Genomic DNA, 26,339 nt, shown 5'->3' with positions numbered 1-26,339 from the left:
CTTTCTCTTTGCACTTACCCCAGAGTAGCAGCGACCATTTTCACTTTGGTTTGATGCTCCTGAAGTGAAAAGTGTTTTTGTTTTTTCCATCCGTTCCTGAACAATGTTTGGCTGGCACAGGAGTGTGAGTGCGTGTTGTTTACATACATGGAGGTATCTCCAGGAAATTTGTACTCATATAAAAATATCTTCTACTTGGCTGTGTTTTCAAGTGGATTCTTCCAGTGATGAGAGGTGTATGCAGATCTTTTGAATAACTTTACTTTCATCTGCGTTAAAGCCTCCTTTTCAAACATCTGTTGGCTCTACTTGTTCTGTGGTGGTTTTTAGTGTGGGATTCTCCTTTAATCGATGTGCAAACTGTCAACAGGTGCGTCTCAGCTGATGCTGCCTAACAGAAGTGTGTGCGTTTGTTTTTTTTTCACGCAAATCAGAATAGGAAGGAACGGGTTCACTATTTTGAAAAAAGCCAAAGATCCTAAAGGTTAAAACCTCCAGCGGCCAAACGAAACTCAAAACCATCAAGGAAAGCAGCTTACCTTCAGCTGAGATTTAGAGACTTTCCCGCTTTTGTCCACATCCAGAGCTGTGAAGGCATGCCAAATGGACTTTAAAAGTTCATCCCGCAAGGCCATATCGGTGGAATATACCTCGTCTTCTTCTCCTGTACTTTTCCCCTCTTACTTCTCTCCTCTCCGGCTGCGTGTGTGTCACTCTTACTCTCTTGCTGTGTGAACTGTCTCTCTTCTGCTGTTGGACACGACGGGGAAAGGTCACGTGACCCGCCGTCAACTGCTGCGTGCTTGGCATCGTGATGAAGAACTGCAGCACCGCTCAGCGAGAGGAGCGCACACACATCAGGCACGAGTGTGTGTCACTGACGCTCTGTGCGGAGGGTATGTGAGGACTTTGTGGGTAAAAAAAACATTATTTATTTTTTACGTAAAAAATGACACATAATAGGTGTTTGAAACTACCTATGTTTCTGTTCTGTGTCCTGTTTGTTTGTATACGTGTCTTTTTGGCTGCTGTTACAACCAAATTTCCCCTTGTGGGACAATTAAAGGATTATTCTATTCTATTCTACCTTGCTAAAAAACAGAGAAAGTCGTTAACATATAAATATATGGAAAACCTAAACTGCCAGCTCAAAATTACTAAACTTTTAAAAATCACAAAATATTATTATTGTTACTAGTATGACAATTATATGTAAATAAATAATAAATAATAATATTTTAGGCATTCATTTTGATAAAAACTTGCATGTTTTGTAGATGCATACAAAGGTGAGTTGTTAAGTTCACCTGTTGATTGATTGACATCAGTGCAGAGATCGTGTACACATGCCTTTCTCTAATATTTAATGACATTCATTTATCTGTGGTGTCATGTAAGCCTTTTATCTCTTTATTTTTCAGCGGTTTTCTGACAACTTAAAAGTGGGAAATTAAAGATTAAAATATAAAATTTCTGGATTTAAAAATGTTGCTTGATTAAGGCGCTAAAATGTAACTGAGAATATGTTTGTGTTAAAATCTAGATGGCTAAAAGTATTTGAATATTCTGAAAATATTTTACAAAGTGAAGTGACGGTCTCAATTTTTGGATTAAACTGTAGTGAAGTTTTCACTAAAGATTTAATATCCTCATCTGAACGTCTGTGGAAATCTCAGATAGAACCAAGTCAGTTGATGTTATTTTATGCAAAAAAAAATTTATATAATGAATTTTGTTTTTACACAGTGAATTTTTACTTGGGTTTAAAAATGAAGCAGTTATGATTAAAACTCCTGGAAAATAAATTAGTACCAAATTTGTGACTAATTCTAGATGGCCTGACCTGTAATACTTATCGTGTGATTTAGAAGTGCCACATTCTATTGCCCTAACATCTTTGAATTCAATTCAATTCAATTCAATTTTATTTATATAGCGCCAAATCACAACATAAGTCGCCTCAAGGCGCTTCATAGATACAGAGAAAAACCCAACAATCATATGACCCCCTATGAGCAAGCACTTTGGCAACAGTGGGAAGGAAAAAACTCCCTTTTAACAGGAAGAAACCTCCGGCAGAACCAGGCTCAGGGAGGGGCGGGGCCATCTGCTGCGACCGGTTGGGGTGAGAGAAGGAAGACAGGATAAAAGACATGCTGTGGAAGAGAGACAGAGGTTAATAACAGATATGATTCAATGCAGAGAGGTCTGTTAATACATAGTGAGTGAGAAAGGTGACTGGAAAGGAAAAACTCAATGAATCATGGGAATCCCCCGGCAGCCTATGTCTATTGCAGCATAACTAAGGGAGGATTCAGGGTCACCTGGTCCAGCCCTAACTATATGCTTCAGCAAAAAGGAAAGTTTTAAGCCTAATCTTGAAAGTAGAGATAGTGTCTGTCTCCCGAATCCAAACTGGAAGCTGGTTCCACAGAAGAGGGGCCTGAAAACTGAAGGCTCTCCCTCCCATTCTACTTTTAAATACTCTAGGAACAACAAGTAGGCCTGCCGAGCGAGAGCGAAGTGCTCTAATAGGGTGATATGGTACTACAAGGTCATTAAGATAAGATGGGGCCTGATTATTTAAGACCTTGTATGTGAGGAGCAGGATTTTGAATTCAATTCTGGATTTAACAGGAAGCCAATGAAGGGAAGCCAAAACAGGAGAAATATGCTCTCTCTTTCTAGTCCCTGTCAGCACTCTTGCTGCAGCATTTTGGATTAGCTGAAGGCTTTTCAGTGAGTATTTTGGACATCCTGATAATAATGAATTACAGTAGTCCAGCCTGGAAGTAATAAATGCATGAACTAGTTTTTCAGCATCACTCTGAGACAGGATATTTCTAATTTTAGAGATGTTGCGCAAATGGAAGAACGCAGTCTTACATATTTGTTTAATATGTGCATTTAAGGACATGTCCTGGTCAAAAATGACTCCAAGGTTCCTCACAGCGTTACTGAAGGCCAAGGTAATGCCATCCACAGTAAGAATCTGGTTAGATACCATATATCTAGGCTTTTCAGGGCCGAGTACAATAACCTCAGTTTTATCTGAATTAAGAAGCAGAAAGTTAGCGGCCATCCAGGTCTTTATGTCTTTAAGACATTCCTGCAGTTTAACTAATTGGTGTGTGTTATCTGGCTTCATGGACAGATAGAGCTGGGTGTCATCTGCATAGCAGTGAAAATGTATGCTATGTCTTCTAATGATACTGCCTAAGGGAAGCATGTATAATGTAAACAGAATTGGTCCTAGCACTGAACCCTGTGGAACTCCATAATTAACCTCAGTGTGTGAAGAGGACTCTCCATTTACATGCACAAACTGGAGTCTATTAGATAGATATGATACAAACCACTGCAGTGCAGTACCTGTAATACCTACAGCATGTTCTAATCGCTCTAATAGGATATTATGGTCGACAGTATCGAATGCTGCACTAAGGTCTAGCAGGACAAGCACAGAGATGAGTCCACTGTCAGAGGCCATAAGAAGCCATTTGTAACCTTCACTAAAGCTGTTTCTGTGCTGTGATGAGCTCTGAAACCTGACTGAAACTCTTCATATAAGCCATTCCTCTGCAGATGATCTGTTAGCTGTTTGACAACTACTCTTTCAAGGATTTTTGATATGAAAGGAAGGTTGGAGATTGGCCTATAATTAGCTAAGACTGCTGGGTCTAGAGATGGCTTTTTGAGTAAAGGTTTAACTACAGCTAGCTTGAAGGCCTGTGGTACATAGCCGATTATTAGAGATAGGTTGATCATATTTAAGATCGAAGAATTAATTAATGGCAGGACTTCTTTGAGCAGTTTTGTAGGAATGGGGTCTAAAAGACACGTTGATGGTTTGGAGGAAGTAATTATTGAAGTTAACTCAGAAAGATCAATTAGAGAAAAAGAGTCTAACTTAACATCAATGGTACTAAGAGTAGCTGTAGATAATATTACATCTGTGGGATGATTATTGGTAATTTTTTCTCTAATGATAAAGATTTTATTTGTGAAGAAGTTCATGAAGTCATTACTAGTTAACGTTAAAGGGATTGTTGGCTCAAAAGAGCTCTGACTTTTTGTCAGCCTGGCTACAGTGCTGAAGAGAAACCTGGGGTTGTTCTTATTTTCTTCAATCAGTGATGAATAGTAAGATGTTCTGGCTTTGCGGAGGGCTTTCTTATAAAGCAGCAAACTATTTCTCCAGGCTAAATGATGATCCTCTAAGTTTGTGACACGCCATTTCCTCTCCAGATTACGAGTCATCTGCTTTAGGGTACGTGTTTGAGAATTATACCACGGAGTCAGGTACTTCTGATTAGAGACCTTAGTTTTCACAGGAGCTACAGTATCCAGAGTCGTATGTAGTGAGGAGGTGAAATTATTAACAAGATAATCGACCTCTGTTGGGGTAGCATTCAGATAGCTGCTCTGCTCTTTGTTGGTACAGGGCATTGAAGATGATAACAGTGGGTGGATTATATTCTTAAACTTAGTTACAGAGTTTTCAGAAAGACATCTACTTTGATAAAGTCTACTCTCCACCGCTGTGTAATCAATTATTGTAAATGTAAATGTTATCAGGAAATGATCAGACAGGAGGGTTTTCAGAAAATACTGTTAAATGTTCAGTTTCTATGCCATATGTTAAAACAAGATCTAGAGTGTGATTAAAGTGGTGGGTGGGTTCTTTTATATTCTGAGAGAAACCAATTGAGTCTAATAACAGATTAAATGCCATGTTGAGGCTGTCATTTTTAGCATCTACATGGATGTTAAAATCACCCACAATAATTATTTTATCTGAGCTCAGAACTAAATTAGATATAAAGTCTGAGAAATCAGACAGAAACTCTGTGTAAGGCCCAGGTGGACGATAGATGATAACAAGTAAGACTGGTTTCTGAGTTTCACAGCTGGGGTGGACGAGGCTAAGCATCAGGCTTTCAAATGAATTAAAAGTCTGTCTTGGTCTTTCGTTAATTAATAGGCTGGTGTGAAAAATTGCTGCCACACCGCCCCCTCTGCCTGTGCTTCGAGATTTCTGGTAGTTAGAATGACTCGGGGGTGTTGATTCATTTAAACTAACATAATCATCCTGCTGCAACCAGGTTTCTGTAAGGCAGAGTAAATTAATTTGTTGATCAATTATTAAGTCATGTACTAACAGAGACTTGGAGGAGAGAGACCTAATATTTAATAATCCACATTTCACTGTTTTACTCTTTGGTTCAGATGTGGATACTTTATTGTTCTTTCTTTGTAATTGTTTATGTTTAAGTTGTTTGTTGCTGGTTTTTAGTTTGTTTTTTGTCTTTTTGGAAGCTGACACAGTCTCTATGGAGATGGGTTTTTGGGGGGGTAGCAGAAGGAGAGAAGCTGCAGAGAGGCGTGTAAGACTGCAACTCTGCTTCCTGGTCCCAACTCTGGATAGTCATATTTTGGGGGGTTTAATAAGTTTGTCCATATTTCTAGAAATGAGAGCTGCTCCATCCAAAGTGGGATGGATGCCGTCTCTCCTAACAAGACCAGGTTTCCTCCAGAAGGTTTGCCAATTATCTATGAAGCCCACATCGTTTCTGGGACACCACTCAGACAGCCAGCAATTTAAGGAGAACATGTGGCTAAACATGTCACTCCTGGTCTGATTGGGGAGGGGACCAGAGAAAACTACAGAGTCTGACATTGTTTTGGCAAAGTTGCACACAGATTCAATATTGATTTTAGTGACCTCCGATTGGCGTAACCGGGTGTCATTACTGCCGACGTGAATTATGATCTTACTGAATTTACGTTTACCCTTAGCTAGCAGTTTTAAATTTCCTTCAATGTCGCCTGCTCTGGCCCCTGGAAGACAATTGACTATGGTTGCTGGTGTCTCTAGCTTCACATGTCTGAGAACAGAATCACCAATTACCAGAGTTTGACCCCCGGCGGGTGTGTCACCGAGTGGGGAAAAACGGTTAGACACATGAACGGGTTGGTGGTGTACCTGGGGCTTCTGTTTAGGACTATTCTTTGGTGTGAGAAATACTAATGCTGATATACTTTGTTGTATATCATTATGCTGGATGTTGTTTCTATTTTTTGTTAAACACAAATAATCATTTGTACTTAAAGATTCATTTTCAATCTTTCTGAGAGTTTTTCTCTCATAAAAATGCCACTGAACAGAAGGTGAAGTGTAGATGGTGAGAATTTATTAAAAAGAACATATGTACATGGTACAACAACAGAACAGACAACAGAAAAGTTACTGTTATGGGGTTACAAGAACAAAAGGTTGAGGAATGCTCGCCTAAACAGTAATCGAAGACAAGCGTTATGAAAAACAGACAGAAGAAAGAACGAACCAACAGAACACATGAGAATCGTAAGAACGGGACGATGATTGTAGTAATGCTACAGGCAGGGTTGGCAGCACTGATCAATAGGCAAGATTAAAAGCATGGATCAATTCTAACCTCATAGATAACAAGTTGGTTCACTGGTTGCGGTACTTCACAGACATTGGATAATTTTTTTATTTATTTTTTTTTAGCATGATCTATTTCCATCCGACCAGATACAAAACAGGATGGAAACAGGAGCTCCTGCTACTTGAAAATAAGAGCCAGTGACAGTTAACGATCCAACCTGAAACAGACCAAACCCTGACACACAAAAACATGGATAGCAGCAGGTTTTCATTTTCTTTTCTTTCTTTCTTTTTTTTTCTCTTTTGAAACAATGTGGTAAGCGCCACATGTTACCTCCAAAGTGCTCCATTACAAACACAGAAACTGTAAGTTCTCAGATCCTCTAGTAGCCAGCATCAGGCATGCGACAGGCAGTAAGGTGCGCACGGCTACATTGAGTACATTCACACATGGGGGGGGGAAGCTTCACTGCAGTTTTGATCTGCTGAAATGCACTTCGACTTAGTCGAGAGAAGTGCAAGGACAGGAATGGAGAGAATTGTCTGACATCTATGCAAACCTAAAGAATGACAAAGTGTAAAAGGTAAAGCAGCTACCTTCCTTTCAAAGAGAAAAAAAGAAGTCCACTGGTGAAAGGACTGAACTATATTGGCAAAGAGTCTAGTGAGATGAGTTCAAGTCTGGTGCATCAACACTCTACAGCTTTGATTGGACAGAGGAGCCCAACTCCTCGACTGACAGGGTTGTCCTCCAAAACAAAAAGTTGTTTTTTTTTCTTTTTTAAGTGATCAGTTCTGGTTAAAAGGTCCATAAGCCTTCGTGTTTCACTTCTTATCGGGATGGAATAAAGTCTCAGTATATTGTGAGGCTGACCGATCGGCTCATTTTTTTCCCAATAAGCCTGGTGGTTCTGGAGTTCTGGACTGTGGAGCGGGTTAAGATCCTGTCCGTGGATAAAACTTTCTCCTCGGCTGCCGCTCTAGCCTGCTGGGCTTTCTTCAGCTCTCTGAAGAACATTAAAAGAAAAAGGGAATAAATGAGACACGTAGGAGATGGTAGACCACACTAAGAACAGTCCTAGACTTAGCTGAAAACTGTAACCAAATGAGCTAAGATAACTGAGCACAATCCTTGGGTTTCTCCCTCAAGCTCACTATGCTCACTGTTTATTATTTTAACTAAGGAATACAAACAAATTGCTGAATACATATTTCTTATAATGTGTTTGCTACTTTTATTTTTCAAAGTGACAGAGCAATGATTCCCAGCCCCCTCCTTTAACACTGGTGCAGGATAGGTACTCCATAACTGGCTTATTTGCTGCCATCACACAACTTGTCCAAACAAACTAGGAATTTTCAGACTGTCAAACCACTGATGAGTGAAGACAATAAACACCTGGTAAGCTTCTGTGCAGTACGTACTTTTGAAGCAGGGCGTTCTTAAACTTCTCTGCGTTGAGCTCTACTCGGAGCTGATCAGCACTCATTCTGGCAGTGGTAAGAAGTACCGGGTGTTTGATGAGGTCAGAGGTTGATGGGCGCCTTGTTGGATCAGGGTGGATCATAAGCTGGGGAAAAAACAAAACAAAACAAAAACCTATAAATAAATTCACCAGAAAACTAAGCTGAGGTTGACAGTGCTCAGATTTACAAAAAAAAAAAAAAAAGAAATACATTAACTACAATTCAATTATTAGATCAATTGTTTGGTTAATAAAATAAATAACAACATTCAAGACACTTTTCCACAGGAAGGCTAATATAGCTTATCTGGCATGACTCATGCCAGAGGCCAGGGTTTGAATCCACCTCGGCCCATCTCATGTGAAATTCCCTCTCACTCACTCCCTACTGACCTGTCTGCTCTCTCCTGTCCTATCAGAATGAAAGCTGAAATTTTAAACTTTTCAAGCACCCAATGAAAGTGCTTGAGAAGGGCCGCTTGAAAAACTTGAACTGGCCTGCACTGTCTCATAGAAAAATAAAAGTTTATCTTTATACATTAAAGTAATTGGGAACATGCAGCTTGGCTCAGATAAGCACAAAAGCTACGACATAATAACACCCATTCTTATAAACTCTAAAAGGATCTAAAAGGAAAGACAAGTGTTGTGCAGTTACCTTAAGAAGACTGAGAAACTCTGGAGAAAGCACTTGAGGAATGGCAGGGAGTTTTCCCCGTCTGATCTCGTGCCATTTCTCTCCATTGGTGGGTAGAGGTTCGGCCCCTGACGCGCTGACAACAGTCAGGGCCAAAGCAAAGATGTCTGCTTTTGTCAGGTTACTGTAATCCTAAAAAGAAAACAAAAATTATGTTGGACGTGCAGCAGAATAAGTACAAGCATTTTTTCTTTTTGGTTTGTTTTTTTAAGCAGGAAAACAAACCTCTTGTAAAACTTCATTAGCCAGGTATCTGCTGTCGCCCTCTTCAACCTGTGGATTGTTCACTCTTGTCACATGACCAAGATCACCTGGAGAGGGAACGCAGGTGAATGTGAGAATGAGCTATCTGACATTTAATAAAATGACAAACTAGATATTATAGAACTTTGGAGTGAGCGTACCGATTTTGTAGATGGCAGTAGGAGTCAGTCCTTCATCCTCGTCACATTCATCACAGCTCACTATGGATTTCCGTGAAATAAAGATGTTGCCTAAACAAAGAAAGCTTCCATTAGTTTCGGACTAGGAAACTTTAATGTTAAATGTCTCATCTCCTTTTCTATAAAATATAAGAATGAAGGCCAATCGCAACCTCAAACACCTTAGTGTGGATTTTTCCTGTTTTAAAATGGGCATATTGGGGGGCAGCTATGCAGATCAGCATGAATGGGCCACATAAAGCAGGGGTACACATTTCTTAAAAGGGGCAAACAGATTTAACGCTGTGGGCTACATACAACCCACTTTCACTTCAAGTGGGCTGGGCCACTTCAGTTCAATCCAATTTACATAGCGCTAAATCACAACAATGGTCGCCTCAAGGCGTGGCCTCTGAAACTCCCCTGCTGTCAGTGTAAACCTATGTGACATTGTAATATAAGTAGTGCAATTTCAACTATACATCATAAAGGTTTTTCAACATGATAAAGAAAAGCTGCACTAGTCAATTAAATAGTAGCCATTACTATACAAATAGCTTAAATAGTAATAAATATTTGTGTAAAAACTGTAGAAAAGGTTTTGACATCTCATTGCTCAGACTGTTGTTGTGAGTTCCTTTAAAGAAAGAAAAAAAAATCTAATTTCTAAGGTAGATTTCTAGTCCTAATTACTTCGATGTATCAAGAATATAGGAAAAGCTGTAAAACTTAAGAAAATACAGTTAAAAGTCTAAAAATTATGTCCTCCTTCACATTTTTCAAAGCCATGCAGTGAGCCAGATTGTTTTTCCTGGGCTGATTCTGGCCCCCAGGCCTCATGTTTGACACCCCTGGTCTAGGGTAAAGCTAAGGGACAGACTTTGAACAACTGAACTGAACCAGGAAACACAGCCCTGTCAGAAGAGAGCCTGTCTTAATTTTGCCCATTCATGGCATATAGCAAAGACAAAAAAACCTAAAGAAAGTGATGACAGATAACAGTTATTTCCTGTTATTTAATAAGAACAAAATGTATATTACTTTTGAGTAACAAACAAGTCATCAAGTCTGTAATGACTGTTCGTTTTAACCAATGTGCATGATTTTTCTGGCTGTCTTGAACTTGCCGAGATCCCCGAAACATTTTTTCAAGCAGGAAAGCCCAATAATCCAACTTCTCAATAAGTTCGACGGCCATTCTTTTATGCTTTAAAAAAAAAAAATACATCAAATATTGCAACTCCCAATATTTTAACATCAAGATCAATTACTCACTTGGTTTGATATCCATGTGCACCAGAGAGGTTGAGTGGATGTACTTTAGTCCCTGTGTGACCTGCACAAGCAGATTTTTCAGCTCAAGCACCGACAGGTAGCAGAGCCGTCTGTAGTTCTCTGCGATGACGTCAGACAGCGTGCCGCCGTTGCAGTACTCATTCTGGATGAGCATGTGGTCATCTTCAGCCCAGGCTGAGTAGTAGCGTACCACATGGGGATGTTGGCCCAGCACGGCATGAGCATACACCTCCCGTAAGGCATTTTGCCTGTGAAGGAGAACAGACCGTTTTAATTAGGACGTGACTGGAGCTGCTTTTGTAGTTCACATGAGTGGAGGTCAAAACTTTCCAGTAAAAGAACTTTTAGTGAGCTCCTTTAAAAACATGAAAGAGGAAACATGGGTCTCTTTGGGTATATACACATGTGTCTTATTACAAACACAGTAGTACAGGTAAGTTTGAATAATCCAGCCATCTTTCCACTCATCCAATTTGTATCCAATATTCACCACAAATAAATATGATCTTCGTTTGCGTAGTTTAAACAAACCAATCTACTTACTCGTCTACTGATCCCGCCAGAGGTTTCTTTGACCTCTTGATGGCATACATGCAGCCGTCAAGCCTTTTCACGCACTTGAACACAGCACCGAACTCCCCGCAGCCGATTTTCTCCAACTCGAGGAACTCTGAAGCATACCGGGACGTCATGTTGCTTTCCATCATTGTGATCCTCTGAAGGCGGGAGAGGAGTTTTAACAAAAGAAAATCTGATACAATCACTGAAATCCAACCATCAACCAGCACGAAGCTCGCTTTTCCAGTCCAGTTACCACCGAAACCAACAGGTTTACCCAGCTAATAGTTTTGAGGCAATTTACATATGAAATACACATGTGAATGAGCCGTTTCTATGTTGTGTTTAGAATAACAACGAGCATTGTGCAACATACTCGTTTTGGAATTTCCATTTAAATCTCGTTCCACAACATTTATAACTTCAACAATTACCAAATTTTCCTTTGTTGTAGATTTGTTAATTTAAAAAAAAAAAAGTTAACCTGTGTGGTTCGTGTTTTGTTTTTAACTTTCGTGGTATGTTTCACAAATTTTACATCTGTAGCTACAAATTTAAAAGGAACCAAATAAAATTTAAATAGCAGCAAACTTTTCTTCACATAATTTCCCCTATAAGAGAAATTCATTTTACTTATGTTTATATGTGGCTTCCATTAAAAAAAACAACATAACCAAAACAGAATTCTAGACCTTTACCTACAGATGGAAAACCATTTCTCGAAAAATATTCTCTCATTTGGTGCTCTTACTGATCGTGATGGAAAGATGTATTTAACAAGCCCAAAATACACCGCACATATTTATAGAGTTTGACATCTGGTGACTGAAGGCTTCAATATATGACAATTTAGTCATTTATAAAACCTCAAATCTCTCAGACTCCTAGAAAACACTATTCACACCCAGACAGAATAAAGAAAACTTTTCTGGTTTGCAGTGCCAGCAACACACCCCAACAATAAAATAGAGGCACTGAATCTGACTAGAAATGACAAGAACATCTAAATACCTTAGATGGTGGCACCACTTCCTCCTCTCCTTCACCGTCACTCGCCTCCATGTCTTCTCCACAGGAGCTACAAGTGTAAAGATAAAGAATAATGTGGGTTAGCATTCTGTACAGCAGGGGGCAGCACTGAGGACTTCAAGAGCACATGGCAGAGTTCAGTGAGGTCGTGGTAAACCTCGGGTCTTATACTGCCAAATGTTTAGATATTCTGAAAGTGCTGAAGGAAACAGGTAAAGTTTAATACAGGTCTACAAAATCGGCTACTACATTGTGTGTTTAACGATTGTTGCATAGCTGTATTAACATTAAGGTAATTAAAGACTAACTGTTATGGCTGGGAAATCTGGAACAAAATCATTGACAGCAGTTTATCGACTCCAACAGCCACATTTCAAGTACAATGACGTGTAACACGCGCTTTTTGAGGACTGATCTAAAGATGCAAAATATAAAGTTATGAGCTTACTCATTCCAGTGTGCTCGCTTTCTGTTGATTCTCTGCTGTGTGGCAGACTGAATGAGGAGGGAGTCAGGGGTGAAGGGGTTAAAGTTGACCAGGGGGGTCTGCTGTCTCTTGCCACTGTCAATAAGTGACTTTCCTGAAACGTCCACTTTCTTGAATAAGGAAACTCTCCTGCTGGAGGACCCCGGGCCTGAGCTTCTAGCTCTGGACAATAAACTCTGCAAAAGTCAGTATTAGAGATGAGAGAATAACAGAGCAGAAGGACTAAAAACACCAAAAAACCATCTGTTTCAACCAATATGCGCATAAAATAAGCTAAGAACAATAACTGGTATTTATAATGTAAAGGTACTTTAAATTAAATGCTCACTCGTTGATAGACATGCCCAGACATACAACTGTGTGGATGACTATAACGTTATGCAATAAGTACAGTTATACATTAAGTGGGTCAGTGGGTGATTAACGGACTCTCCAGAAGTTCAAAAATTTGAATCAGTGTGTTTGCTAAAAGGCCTGATCTCTTTCCACTTTTAGGCCCGAAAAGACAGAGAAATGATCGAAGCAGTAAGCTAAACTACAGAGACAAGACAAGAAAGTGCACTCAAATGTTCGGTTTTGCAAGAGTCTGATTATGAATAATGTCTCAAAAATTAAATTACATTTACCTTTGGTGTGTGCGGTGTGTCAAAAAGCCGCAGTTTCTTGAAGGTTTTGTGCGGGGGGGTGTCTGGACAGTCCGGGATCGGGGAGCTGGATCCCCCGTCGTCCGGAGATCCGGGACGACAGGGAGACCCTCTAAACAGCCGAGAGTTTTTCCGAGGGGATGGCGAACAGTTGGCAAATATAACACTGCTGGGTGACTGCAGGTGAGTTGGGGATCCAAAACTCTCCTCCTCGTCCCATAGCTCCACGTCTTCGTCCCCACCGGACTGATTCAGGGGGCTGCTGCTCCCGTCCAGGCATTTATCGGCGATGATCCGTCGCACTGGCATCGGGGAATCCATCTCCGTGAAGCCAGACTCTCCCCCTGTGCTGTTATTGATGTCCTCGATGATGTCGTCCTCTCCGTCGCTGCATGTGAACTGTAATTTCTGACGGATTGGCAGACTTTTGGGAGAAGGAGATCCGTGCCGATGGCGGCTGTAGCTCGACATTTTCAGGATTTAAAACCCGGCTTCGTTGACGCCGTAAAAAAAACAAAAAACCCAAAAACTGAAAAGCACGCGGCGGATCCACAGCACTGCTGAAATGACGTTTTTTTTTTAAATGAGATACAACACTTCTAGTTGCCTCAAATTAAAGGTACTGATCCAAAAGCCTGAAAAGAACGACTTTTACCTTCAGAAGCTTCGCCTACAAAGTTAATGTGTTTGCTGAATCTCACACGCCCATCCAACGCTAAAAATGGCCCCGAGAACAACGTCCGAAGTTGAGCTGATATTGAATTAATTCCGAAAAATAAAGCCCCCACCCGACGGGTGTGAGTGTCCGTCACTACCTTCTTGACGGCTGACTGACAGAGAAACACGTCTTTCCACAATTAAACCATTCCAATGTTTACAAAAAGTTTGAATGAGTCAACTACCAACTCCTTCCTATCACGCGCGTGGGAAAGGACTTCCCGCGACCGTTGGTCACATGCCATGCGCAGCCAATCACATCTCGTCCCTAAATTTTGAAAGATGGGCGTTCCAGTGCGGTTTCGGGAGACGTTACGTCATGAATAGCAAAGCAACAATCTGGCGCGAACGCGTGCCTTTACACGCTGACCGAGACGCGACCATTAAGGACAATTTATTCAGGCGGAAAGATCAAAGACGCCGCGATAGATAAAGATCAAGTAAACATTAACATAAACACCCACCCGTTATATACAAGTTATGCGAGTTAGTATGTTTATAGTAGTTAGTAAGTTTATTGACAAAGTTTTTTCAATAAATGCTTAATAATTCAAATATCTGAAACTGTCATTAAGTTTACATTTTTGAAAATAAATTAATGTTTAATCATTTTGAAAAGGGCTCAAGTTGATTAAGTGATTTATGAAAAAAAGCAGAAAAATATACTGCTGTATGAGGATTCTATGGCAGATTTTGTGCACCAAGGTATTGAAATGGTGCAAAATGCATCAACGGAGTATGGGAGACGCCTAAAACACACTAGATTTAAAAAAATGTGGCTAAAAAGAAGATTTCGTGCAAAAATCTCATTCCCAACTTATTCATGCAGTACCAGTTTCTCTCTTGGCACCCTATTGTCTGCTTTATCTACATCCACAAAGACACAGTGAAACTCTTTCTGACCTAGGGTCCATCAACAGTCTGGAAGCAAACAACACATCTATATTGTGCTTTCTCAGAATGAAGCCTAACATTTTTTTCACACATCTTCATGGTATGGTTCAACTTTATTCCCGTGTAGTTACTACAGTTCTGCTCTTTGAAAATCAGTACCAGTACACTTCTTCTCCATTCCTCAGGGTAGTTGAAAAAGTTTTCCATGTACTGTAATGTGTTTGCACAATGCTCTTTTTAACTATTCTGGATCTTTTTTTATTGTGCTTGTCATTCATATCTTTCTGTAATCTTTTATAAAAATTTTGTGTTATACAGTTTCCCTTTGTCCTCTAGGTATTTTTACCTTCTAAATGGAGCAAGGTTGAAAGGAGACAAAGTTAATAAGCACGTGGGTGTTGAAAATCAACTGCAGTCATACAATCACACTTTTTTGTTTGTTTTTTTTATTAGAAATAGCATTAGCTGTACACTGCAGTACTGTGCACCATAAACATTAGAAAGCCCCCCCTCCCCCCCCCCCATCCTCTCACATTTTATGTAGAGGGACAAAATAGCACACCAGAACTCCAGTTATCAAAATTCTATGTACACATAAAAGCTAAATTCTTTTGTGGAAAAACATTGAGGAAGACTCATGATTTCTCCCACTGACATAGTCCATTTGAAATTAGTCTTAATTCATAATCACTGTCCTTATCGATCAATCATCCAGGCCTGGTGACTCTCCTTGCTGTATTCTTGATGCTATTCTGATGGCTTCCTCCAGCGAAGGCTGATCACTAAGCTATAAAAAAGAGAGAGGAAAACAATGCAAACAATATTGAAATTTTGACGACCACAGGTGAGCAGTACTAGAATTAGCACATACAACGGTTTTGGTCCCTTCAAAATAAAGGCGCACATATTAAAGTGCTGTAATCCCTTGAGCATGAATATCCTTCAAAGTACTTCAGAGAGATAGCACTTTAATTTCAACTTAAATAAAGGAGCTAAAATAAAAGTTGTGTCAATGTCTAAACACATATGGAAGTGAATGCATTCATACGCCCAACCCTCTCAAAAACAATACCACCACCATTGCCCAACAGGCTGCTGGAGGATGACTGTCACATGACGGAAAAGATGCAAAATAAGCCTTTGCTAAATCATTAACATAACAGAAACAGTGCAATTTGTTAAATAAAGACAGCGGAGGGAAATAAAAAGGTTGTTAGCCCTTTGATGTAATTATAATACCCTTAAGGGTTTGGCCTTGATAGTAAATTAAGCATGATACTCTAATACATAGCTAAAAAAAAAGGTATTTTAAGTGGATAAATGTTAGTGAATTTATTAGATAAACATAAAGATAACATCTGCACTTTAACAAATAAATCATTCTCCTATATGTAGAGGCATTTAGAGAAAAAAAAACCCCAAACCCTTTACTTTCCATAATAAGATTGTGTGTCAATGAAAAACAAACAATTATTTACAGCGCTGGTTTTCTTTTTTGCATAACAAGTTAGCAGTCACCATGAATTTGAATAACATCCATACTAAGGTTTGTTTTGATCCCGAATTGACTGAACCAGTAAGACATAGGTGTCAAACTCTGGCCCGCGGGCCAAATTTGGCCCGCAGCCTAATTACATTTGGCCCGCGAAGCCATACCAAATTACTATTAGAGCTGGCCTACTGGTATTATACAGCTAATATATATATTGTTTAGTATTAAGCTTTGCTTGTTCCATATTCAGTTTTCCAGCAAAACTTATTTGAGTCAATAAGAAAAGATTCATTCATATATATGGAGGAATTTTTTTTTTTCAATAAATATTAACGTTAGCCCGCGACTTTGTTCTAGTTTTGAATTTTGGCCCACTGTGTATTTGAATTTGACACCCCTGCAGTAAGAGGTCAACAGCACACCTACCACTCCTAAAGCCTACAAAAGCCTTTAGGCAAATATATTTTCAGGGTGGGGCCTCTGTACTGCAGAGCCTGTTCCAACCAGACTTAAAGATGTAACATTTTCCAAATTTTTCCTTTATCTTCTTCCTAAAGTGAACTAAATACATTTAATGACTGGAACTCGGTCCCTCTGATGATCTTTACCAACCTGTACAGCGATGTGTGTGCCGTTGGATGTGGCCAGTAATGTGACAGGATGAATATCATCTTGCTCTTGGCTGTAACCTGCCTCCTCCACAGTTTGGAATGAAGCCATGTCAGGTGTCATGATGGCCACCTGGGGGCGACAAAAACGCTGTACTTAAATTACAGCTTAATTTTTGAGCCACAAATATATTTTTAAAAACACATCTGATTCCATCATGGAAGTTTACCAGAAAACGGAATAAATAATAAATTAAAATTGAAAACCTGATTTTAAAAAATATAAAAATACTAAAAATAAAAGCAACTGATCTTTCTTAAGTTACTTTTATAATATATAGACTTGATTTTCAGCTCAGTTATTTAAGCTGAATACAATGCCACACTGAAGCCTTCTAAATAGAAAAAAAGCCCTTCACATTATTCTGAGTGCAGTCTACTGAGCTATGAGAGTTGTTTACCTGTTCATCTGAGCCATCTGTTGTTACCATGGTGACTGAGTGAGCACCCTGAGTTGCCAGCTCATGGGCTGGGATAGTTATGGTTGTGCCTTCTTGGGTTACCATGGTAATTGTGCCACCCATAGCTTGAAGGTCTGCCTCGGAGATACTGACCTGAAAGAGAAAAGAACATTGAGTCTGAACTACACTCTGACAACTTCAGATTGCATCCTTTAGCCAGGTCAAAGTCCCACTGAGATTAGAAATCGTCTTTTCAATAGTAGACAAACAGTCAGGAGACTTTGCAGCTGCCACTTGATACTTGATGTCACTTGAAAAAGCATATGCAAGAAAAGTACAAAGTTAAAACAGGAACAACCTGAAATGAATTTAAATGCTACTCTTACAGAAATCTCAGCTTCCTATATGTGCTATATGTTCATTTTAATATTCACAAAATCTCTGCTGCAGTTATCATCCAACCTTCGCACCATTAATATGTAAATTATATTTCTTCTACCATTTGAAATGCTATACATGTTTCTTTTGAACTGTTTTGAGCTGTTTTGGTCATTTGACACAGAACGTAAAGAGTGAGAGGTCAGTCTGCTCATCGTCTAACCATTTGTCAATTACTGGTTGTTAGCCAATTACCATCCTGGGCTTCCCTCCTTCCTGACTTGTAGAAAAAAATATATATATATATATATATGTATATTTTTTTAACATGACCTGACATTGGTGACTGATCCCACAAACTCATTAGGAAAATGTTTACAAAAGTCAGGGCAGAAGGTCGCTTTCCCTATATAGTTTTCAGGGATCAGATGTCATTTTGCAGTCACGGCTATTGCCACTGGTGACCATTATAATGAATGTAGTTTTAAGGGATTTCTGAGGCGTTTGCTTCACATATGGTATATGATGAGCATCCTCGCTTCTTAAAAAAAAAAAAAGTTATTTGCAATATGTTTATAGTCATGATGACGTTGTATTCTCTTACCTGTTGTTGTGTTCCATCTTCCTGTGTTACCAGGGCAACATGCTGCGGACCAACCATGTCGGAGCTTTCCACTGGAACCGGCTCTGATCCGGAGTCATCTGCCTCCACTACAGCTGTCGTGTAGCTCACATTGGGGTCATCGATGGCATCTGAATTGACATTAAGGATTCATTAGAATTTTGTAAGTTAATAAATAGACAGTTTTATCTGAACTATTGTTAACATCTGTTTCCATTCTAAATTCCTACATCCCTCACAGACTTATCAAAAAAGAGAGGCCGTTAGAGAGGCCCCTTCACTGTCCACTTTTAAAACACACGTTAAAACCCATTTTTATTCTTTGGCTTTTGACCGTAGTGAGACTTCGTTTCTCTTTTAATTAAATAATTTATTAACTAACAAATTAATTATTATTATTGGGGGTTTTTTGGCTTTTATTTATATCTTATGTGATTGTATTATTTCGTTCTAATGTACAGCACTTTGTGTCAGCTGTAGTTGTTGTTAAAGTGCTTTAGAAATAAAGATGATGATGATGAAAAAACATTTAAAATATTCGTTCTGTTTCGTTACATTTTACTGACCTGTTGGGGGTTCAAAGTAGGCTTCCTGCTCCTCTTCGATGGGCTCGGTGTCGTTGTGCGCTGTTCTTTTGTGCATGGCAAGTGTGGAAATCTGCTTGTAGGTTTTCCCACAATGATTGCAGTTGTAAGGTTTACAGGGCGTATGAACAACATGGTGTTTGTAAAGGCTGGAGTATTCTGTGAAGCGTTTTTCACACCCAGGCACTGTGCACACATACGGCTTCTCACCTGGAGTGGAAAAAAATAGTAAGACAATGAGCATTTGACTTCATTTATTAAACTGCAAGAGAAGTGAAGACCCCCATCTTTATTGGTGTGTTGTTTCAGCACTCAAGAATTAATATATGCTTTACTTTTACATCACGTTTTCTTTATATGTAAGATCACAATGTAGTGAAGAACAGTGAACAGTGAAATCCAAATACATATCCTATATAGAAGACCAGTAAAAGGATTAAATCTCCACAAAAAGACTAAAAAGCTAGATATTCTATAGATATTCTAGATAGTTTTAAAAATATATAGAAATAATGTTTGTTTGTTCTTCCTAGTAAAACAGAGTTTTTCAAACTTCAGTGTTAGACATGATGATTTAAGCTATCTTGAAACTTTATCAATTAACAGCTTAAAAGCTTTTTGCACAGCTTCTGTGGAAAAAAACAAAAAAAACAAAACTGTGCTGAGATCCAGGGGTTCAACTGGAGAGCACTTAGTGACTCATAACGACTCAGCAAGCTGAGTCATTATAAAATACCAAAGACTCACCAGTGTGAATTCGCATATGATTCTTGTAGTTAGTGGCACTGGCAAATGACCGTCCACAGCTTGGTTCAGAGCAGTAGTATGGCCGTTCTCCGGTGTGTGTTCGGATGTGAACTTTACGGATATTGGAGGTGGTAAATGACCTGCCGCAGCCTTCAACTGGGCATTTAAAAGGCTTCTCTCCTGCAAAACATGAAGTATGTCAACGCTGCAGCTTGAAATCTATAGAATTGTAAACCTGACAGAAATAGGACACAACACTGTAAGCAGCTGTTTAACATGACTAATGCTGGTATGAAAGTAGCCTTCAGGCCTTTATAAATAACCAGTGTGATTCCAACTGCAAAATGTCTGCCGTGTTTTAAAAAACAAGCAGGAGGAACTTGGCGTCATGCTTCTCGTGATGACCATGTGCCTGTGCTCCTGAAGCACTATGGTGGCTTTGAAAAATTTCAGCTCCCCTCATCTGTTGTTCAGCATTGGCTGAACAACTTGACACAACCCCCTCAAGTTGTTCAGCCAATCCTAGCTCTTCACCACCATGTGTTGTTTGTTTAAAAAAAGACAGTGCTGTGTGGCTAGTTAGTTCAATCCATTTTGATTCCAAACACTCGTTAAACAGCCCCTTCTGTATTAACAGCCCTGAAGTAATATAGCTTTTACCAGCAGTAGCAAACAACAGTTAATCTCCTGGGTTTGTTTACAAACCTTATCAGGCTTATTGAGTGTTGCAACAACATTGTGACTTGTCAGTGAGTTTCTGGGTGTGGTTGTTTACCTGTATGTGTCCTTGTGTGCTTTTGAAGGTCTCCAGAAGTTTTGAAGGACTTGCAGCAGTTTAACTCCTGACATCTGTATGGCTTCTCCCCTGTGTGTGTGCGCGAGTGACTCTTCAGTCCATAGCCTTAAAGAATCACACAATTTGACATTCAGCTAAATTATTATTCCATAACTACAAGCAGCCTATTCCATATTTATACTGATCTCAGATATGGTCTTACATTTAACAGCAAGAGTTTTTTCCAGCTCAAAACAGACCTTTGGGGATCTCTTTCAATATACTGTTTTATATTACAATATAACATAACATAACAGGCAACTGTTGTTGTGATTTGGTGCTCTATAAAAATAATAGAATTTAATTGAATGGGGTTGACTAAACTTGTGTTTACAAGTGGTAATTAAGGCAGTTTGTCTGGGGTGCTTTACTGAAGAGTCTGCATTTTCCACACATTTCAAGTCATTTGATAAACAAAAAATTTATTTTTTGCAAATAAATTAAATCCCACTCAATTACAGCCTTCATTAAAAGGAAAAAAAAACTTACACAGTAATAACCTGACTAGTTCAATTGTCAACATCACTATGGTGATAATGAGATTTTAATCAAGGGTTTAAAATTTTTTTAATTTGGCAACAAAAATAAAAGAAATTAGCCATGAGTCAACTTGTAAAATTATATTATCTGTTGCTACCTGTTGCAAACTTCTTTCCACAGTTGGGATAGTCACAGATGTACGGTTTGTCTCCAGTGTGGGAACGCTCATGTACCTGCAGGACACAAACAAAACTGTAAAGCATTGCATTTCAGTAAATGGCAAAATCTTACAAAATGTTATCTTTAAATAATCTACACTTGAGGAGGCAAAAAAAAAAACTTTTTAGAAAAACAAAGCACCCACACTTACCTTAAGATGGTGGGCAGTGGTGTACAGCTTTCCACAGCCTTCATATTCACAGCGAAAGGACTTTTCCCCAACATTTGAGACCCTTCCTGGCCTGTTGTCTTGTCCCTGTAACACAATCTGAAAGACAAGGCACAATTATGTATCCAATGTTAGACTTAACGTAAAGAGAAAAAAAAAAGGAGAAATAAATAAAAAGAAACATTACCCGCATGTGGACACCATTGTCTGCTTCAACTCTGCCAAAGGTCCCCAGGGGGTTCTCTATATTCTCCACCTTTGAGGGAAAAGAAAGGGTATTTTAATATCTATTGGATGATCATAAATATATTAAACCAAGGGATATTAAATATGAAACTATAATATTTAAAATTGATAAACCATTATTACAGCAAAAATGGAACATTCAAAACAGGCAAATTTATAAAGCCTATGAATAAGATAATATTTAATCTCATATTCACAAGTGACCATCTTGCCAAGATAACAACATAATAACTTTTTACACAAGCCAATTACATGTGCGCAGAACACAATGGTGTTAGTGATTTTCTTTTACCTAAAAATTTTGTGTGACATGATAAAATGCCACTACGTTGCAAGCTCATATCAATATTCCTCTTTGCATCCTCACTGTTACACCTGTCTGCCTCTTACTCACACACGTGTTCTGTCTCGCTTCTACTGACATTCATTCCTCTTCTCTCCAGTGCACTCCACCTCTCTGAGCTCTTCCACCTGCTCCCTACTCTCATTACAGATCATAGTGTCATCTGTAAACATCACAGACCACAGAGCCTTCTGCGTGACCATCACCTTTCCAAACAGGAAGGGCCTCAGATGGTACCACCCCACCCCCATCCTTGAATCCACCTGTCACTTATACTGCATACCCCACCACTTTCTCGCTGTCATAATTCTGTGTCAAAACACACACACACACACACACACACACACACACACACACACACACACACACACACACAATGTAGAGTTGGTACCACACCAGTACAAAGACAAAGCACACGTACCTTAGTGGTATACTGTTCTAGCACGCTGATGGTCTCTGGGTCAATAGCTGCCGCCTCTGCCTGCAGGTCTGCGATGGTGCCATCAGCCTGGATTGCCAGGATGGTGTTGGACTGGGGCATGTGCACAGTGTGCTGAATGTAGGCGGTGCTCCCATCCTCCAGCTGTACCTCCTGCAGGCCACCCTGATCATATGTTTCTGCACAGAAATTAGGAGAAGGACGCAGAAACTGAAACTCACTGATGAAACTGAGCTTTGTTCCAGTAAAAATCAAAAAGTTTGGGGAGGGAAATAATAGTTTCCTGCATGTCTGGACCCAAACTTAATGCTTCTTTGTGGTGAAATCCTTCACCTTAAGAGTTTTTATTTATAAATGTTTTGTACATTTTCTAGTCCAACACCAACATTTATGTAACCATTTTTATGTAACCGTGTTGTCCCATGAATAGACTGGTTTTTAAAAAAGAAGATACACATGCACATGAACATTTTTAATGTCTGTGAACTTGCAGCTTAGCCAAACTCTGCAAATAAATTTATAAAAAAAGAGTTTATAGGAAGGGAATATAATAAAGGATAAGCAGATGTCTTTTGACTATTTTCTTTTACTGATGCAATGAAACATTAAAATAATCAACTAAATAGATGAAAGATGCTTAAAATTCAATTCAGTTTGATTAGGTGCTATTTACCTTTGGGTGTGTGAATATAGGCAGTGGTTCCGTCTTCTAACTGAACAGCCTGTCCATCTTCAAGCTGTAAACTGCCCCCCCCTAAAAGTGCATTAAAAATAAACATTACTCACATTCACTTCTTCATTAGTGTGTTCTTGGTTAGCTACTAGTGAGCTTTTGTTACATAGATGACATGCATTTAAATTACAGCCTTGCACTGTGCCACAAACACAGTACACAAAGAATAAGCTCTACTCTGCTATTGGTATTACAATATTTCCATTTTATTTACCCGCTTTAGGCATGGGCACATGCTGAACATAGGCAGCAGAGCCATCCTCCAGCTGGATAACTTGGCCGTCCATAATCTGTCCATCTGAAAAGGAACCTTTGGTGTCATGCTGGATATATGCAGTGGATCCATCCGCAAGTGTAACAGCCTGCAGACTCACTGTGTCCATACTCTCCATCTGATCTGCATCTGGGAAATAAGAGAGTAGTAAAACATAGACTTTTAGTTTAAGGAGTAATGGAGTAGATCGTCACAAAATGAAACAACAGGACTGCGATGTGATGCCCTTTGTCCCAGCTAATACCAGATTACTTCTGGACACAGTTTTGCCATCCTCAACCAAAACTGGGACTGAAATTCAAATGTGATTAGATGTACAGTTCTGCAGTGATGTCAGTAAATTTTTTGTAACAATAGAAAGTTTAAAGGCTCACCTCCCACTGTCACAGCCTCTGCTAGACAGAGTGTGACCGGCTGCCCATCTGCATCATGAAACTCTGCCATTCCCTGGGAGTCCCGGTTTATCTGGGCCAAGAGCATGCTTTAGCTGCTGCAGGGGAAACAGGCAAGACACTCAAATGAAATGCATACTGACACGGGCACTGGAAATGCAGATACTGTGCGGTTATTTGATAACTGGATGTAACCATTAAGAATCTTACTTAATGTTGTTGCTGTTGCAGTGCCCCTCAAATCATCGCTATTCCTCCAATATGTGCAATACATACATATATAAATGTTTTTTTCAGTGTCTAAACATACTCAGTAAATACAACCAACAAACTGGCAAACAACCATACAACTGCATAGAAATAATGTGTTATAACTTAGTTTTGATTTACTAGAATAACCTAACCTAAGTGTGGAACAAAATAAGTTAAGTGAAAGAGTAAAACAAAAATAGATTTTTTTATAAACAAAAATTAACTTGAGATTTTCTGCATTACATGAAATTTTTTGTTTTGCCAGTTTCAGCATGGTAACATGTGTGAACACAAACAACATTAGCACATATTTACCTGCAAAGTGAGTCAAGTTTGTTTATGAAATGTCTGCTACATATATTTCTTATTCTAAGCTCAGCCCCAGACAAATACCCCTCATTCAAACTAAAGATACAACACTTGTGAAATTGGAGCCAATGTAACAACCTGCTTCATATCAGGCTTCATAGTTAATCTATTTCTATTGACTCAATGGAATTGATACTAGTGTTAGGTGTTTGCATTGTTTTATTCATTTTCTTTTTTGTACCAAGGAAACAAAGTAATCTCATATATTTTGTTTCTTTTATCGTCATAAAAAATAAGCAAAATTTCAAATCTTCATCACACCTTTTAACATTTATTAAGTGGAAAATTTATGTTGCATAAAAGATAAACATCTGTAAATGTCATGTGTTTGCCAATAGGTGATATCAGTCAATAAGGCCGATACTGGTTGATAACATTGTTCAGCTGATATATTACAACATCTCTAACAAAAAGTGAACCGAAACGAACAAACTAACTCTGGAAGTTAAATGAACAGAAAATCTAACACAAATACAAAATAAAAATGTCAAGAAATCCCTACAACTCTGGTGACCTAATCAGACATATTGTGGATATTAAACGCAGAAAGAAGAAGCATATTAAGATTCGTTATAGCGTTCTTCTGACTTGCTCTGTTTTCAAGTTCAAGTCATAAACATAACATCACTTATTATAATAGTTTATTATTAAATTATAATAAACCAGTCTAACAGCTCTGCTCAGCTCACATTTGGTAATTCAATCTTTTACTAGTGTCTTATCAATAACTTAACGTCAACATTACTTGCTTTTGGTCCAAGTCAACGCGCTTGTTGATTTGGACTCAATACTTGGAGCTAGCTACTTACGATGTAGCACAACTATGACTTGCCACATTAGTCAAGTCTGTTGTATATCAAACAAGTGTATTTAACCGGCTTTGGTATCCCAGGATTCAGTTATCACACTGACAGCGTGTCTAAACGCTGAGTTGATGACTACAGCCACAGAAACATGCCGTAATGGAGTAAGCTTGATAGCCGCTTCGTAGGCTAACAACATTGCTAACTATGACAAGCAGCGCTGTCACGACTTTCACAGCGGTTGTTGGCGAACTGTTTCTCGATGACTGCGGTTATCGAGATCACAGAGACTTCTAAATGATTTTGTGAAGTCTAAAAGGGCTCTGGAATGACAAATGGAGGGCTAGCTATCTCACGCCACACAGCTTCCCGTTTGACTAACGAGCGACGCAGTTGGAAAACAAGAGCGAGGAATCCGCGAGCTAATTAATGATAACATAAGCATTTTGGCTCGGTGGGTGTCAATTTTATTTTATGATTAAACAGCCGTCTCCCATTCTTGGACTGAATCCCCACCGCAACCTGTCACTCCCTCTCACAGAGATGGCTGAGGGAATAATGCACACTGGGTAAAAACCAATTTATATACTAACCTCCGAAAAATTTCCAACAATTCCTCCTGTTCGACCACCATGCAACAGTGCAGGAAACGGTCGGCGATGTTCACAACCCGGGAACATGTATGACAGAACTATCCTTACCGTGTTGTCCCGCCCATTCTCTATTGAGGGATTGGTCACCGACTCGCAAAGCCCGCTCTTATTGGGTTAGGCGTGTGCCTGTTACGTTCATTCGAGTCTATACTGCTGGTATTCAGCCTCCCGGGCCCCTGGCAGACGCCATTCCGCGTCCTTTTTCGCATTGTCTCGGCAGTTTGACTGTAAATGCGCTGCTACGTCGTTACAAAATAATTATTTAAGCATGAAAGGTAGACGATAGTCAGCCGACATTGTAGATTCCGAGCCACCGTGCGACACAAAATGTGGTTAAATGGGTTCGCCAGCGACATAAACTGCGCTGTGGTGGAAGAATTTTCGGCATCCATGTTGAAAACAAGGTCGTGTGGGTAAAAAAAGGGGGAATGTGGGCAATGCAGTGAAAAGAGGCTCGCTGGGATAAAATGACACTACAAACTACACCCAGGACATCAGATAATCATCTTTTAAAAGTTGCAGATACAATTTCACCTCATGAACACCTACAAAAGAAGCTGAAAAGACGTAGAGATGTAGTCCTCAATGAGGCGAGAATGACTGTAGAAATGCAGGATT

At 39.3% G+C, this 26,339-nt stretch overlaps 3 protein-coding genes across 4 annotated transcripts in view; all 3 read right to left on the bottom strand.

The window, feature by feature from the left end:
• swap70b (switching B cell complex subunit SWAP70b) overlaps positions 1-752 on the bottom strand; it is a 36,765-nt gene extending 36,013 nt beyond the window's left edge. The window contains exon 1 of the mRNA XM_085412928.1: positions 540-752. Within this exon, the coding sequence (XP_085269054.1) occupies positions 540-635 (96 nt within the window). The 5' untranslated portion in view covers positions 636-752. The remainder of the gene's footprint in view (positions 1-539) is intronic.
• A 5,420-nt stretch (positions 753-6,172) lies between these two features.
• wee1 (WEE1 G2 checkpoint kinase) lies at positions 6,173-13,965 on the bottom strand. The gene is made up of 10 exons (XM_085412927.1): positions 12,994-13,965; positions 12,329-12,543; positions 11,863-11,929; positions 10,837-11,009; positions 10,273-10,541; positions 8,980-9,069; positions 8,801-8,886; positions 8,537-8,707; positions 7,838-7,983; positions 6,173-7,419 (listed from the first exon to the last, which is right to left on the bottom strand). Exons 1-10 carry the CDS (start codon positions 13,480-13,482, stop codon positions 7,266-7,268), a joined length of 1,860 nt encoding a protein of 619 aa, XP_085269053.1. The 5' UTR covers positions 13,483-13,965; the 3' UTR covers positions 6,173-7,265.
• A 1,246-nt stretch (positions 13,966-15,211) lies between these two features.
• Positions 15,212-26,104, bottom strand: znf143b (zinc finger protein 143b). 2 transcript variants are annotated; one of them, XM_085412925.1, is made up of 15 exons: positions 25,662-26,104; positions 23,627-23,742; positions 23,193-23,381; positions 22,919-22,999; positions 22,228-22,424; positions 21,405-21,473; positions 21,200-21,316; positions 20,987-21,062; positions 20,290-20,415; positions 19,515-19,694; positions 18,750-18,977; positions 18,166-18,314; positions 17,184-17,336; positions 16,727-16,855; positions 15,212-15,409 (listed from the first exon to the last, which is right to left on the bottom strand). In XM_085412925.1, exons 2-15 carry the CDS (start codon positions 23,730-23,732, stop codon positions 15,326-15,328), a joined length of 1,884 nt encoding a protein of 627 aa, XP_085269051.1. In that variant the 5' UTR covers positions 23,733-23,742; positions 25,662-26,104; the 3' UTR covers positions 15,212-15,325. The 2 variants fall into 2 exon arrangements, with proteins under 2 accessions (XP_085269051.1, XP_085269052.1); XM_085412926.1 differs by having other exon boundaries at positions 23,627-23,739.
• Between the last annotated feature and the right edge of the window lie 235 nt (positions 26,105-26,339).

This window comes from Rhamphochromis longiceps, linkage group LG7 (assembly GCF_057381845.1).
Source record: "Rhamphochromis longiceps isolate RC_006_pf linkage group LG7, R_longiceps_female_GT1.1, whole genome shotgun sequence".
Lineage (NCBI taxonomy): Eukaryota > Metazoa > Chordata > Actinopteri > Cichliformes > Cichlidae > Rhamphochromis > Rhamphochromis longiceps.
The sequence above is the reverse complement of the archived record's forward strand: the minus strand, read 5'-3'. Positions and strand labels throughout refer to the sequence as shown.

What these genes read in the sequence shown, in the direction of transcription:
- wee1 (XM_085412927.1), bottom strand. Translation starts at nt 13,482, where the DNA reads ATGTCGAGCTACAGCCGCCATCGGCACGGATCTCCTTCTCCCAAAAGT. An exon ending in AAGCGAGCACACTGGAATGA is followed by an intron (nt 11,930 to 12,328) that starts GTAAGCTCATAA and finishes TTACACTTGTAG; the next exon opens with CTCCTGTGGAGAAGACATGG. An exon ending in CTGGCGGGATCAGTAGACGA is followed by an intron (nt 10,542 to 10,836) that starts GTAAGTAGATTG and finishes TCTCCTTCACAG; the next exon opens with GCAAAATGCCTTACGGGAGG.
- znf143b (XM_085412925.1), bottom strand. Translation starts at nt 23,732, where the DNA reads ATGCTCTTGGCCCAGATAAACCGGGACTCCCAGGGAATGGCAGAGTTT. An exon ending in TGTGCCCATGCCTAAAGCGG is followed by an intron (nt 23,000 to 23,192) that starts GTAAATAAAATG and finishes ATGCACTTTTAG; the next exon opens with GGGGGGGCAGTTTACAGCTT. An exon ending in TAGAACAGTATACCACTAAG is followed by an intron (nt 21,474 to 22,227) that starts GTACGTGTGCTT and finishes TTTCCCTCAAAG; the next exon opens with GTGGAGAATATAGAGAACCC.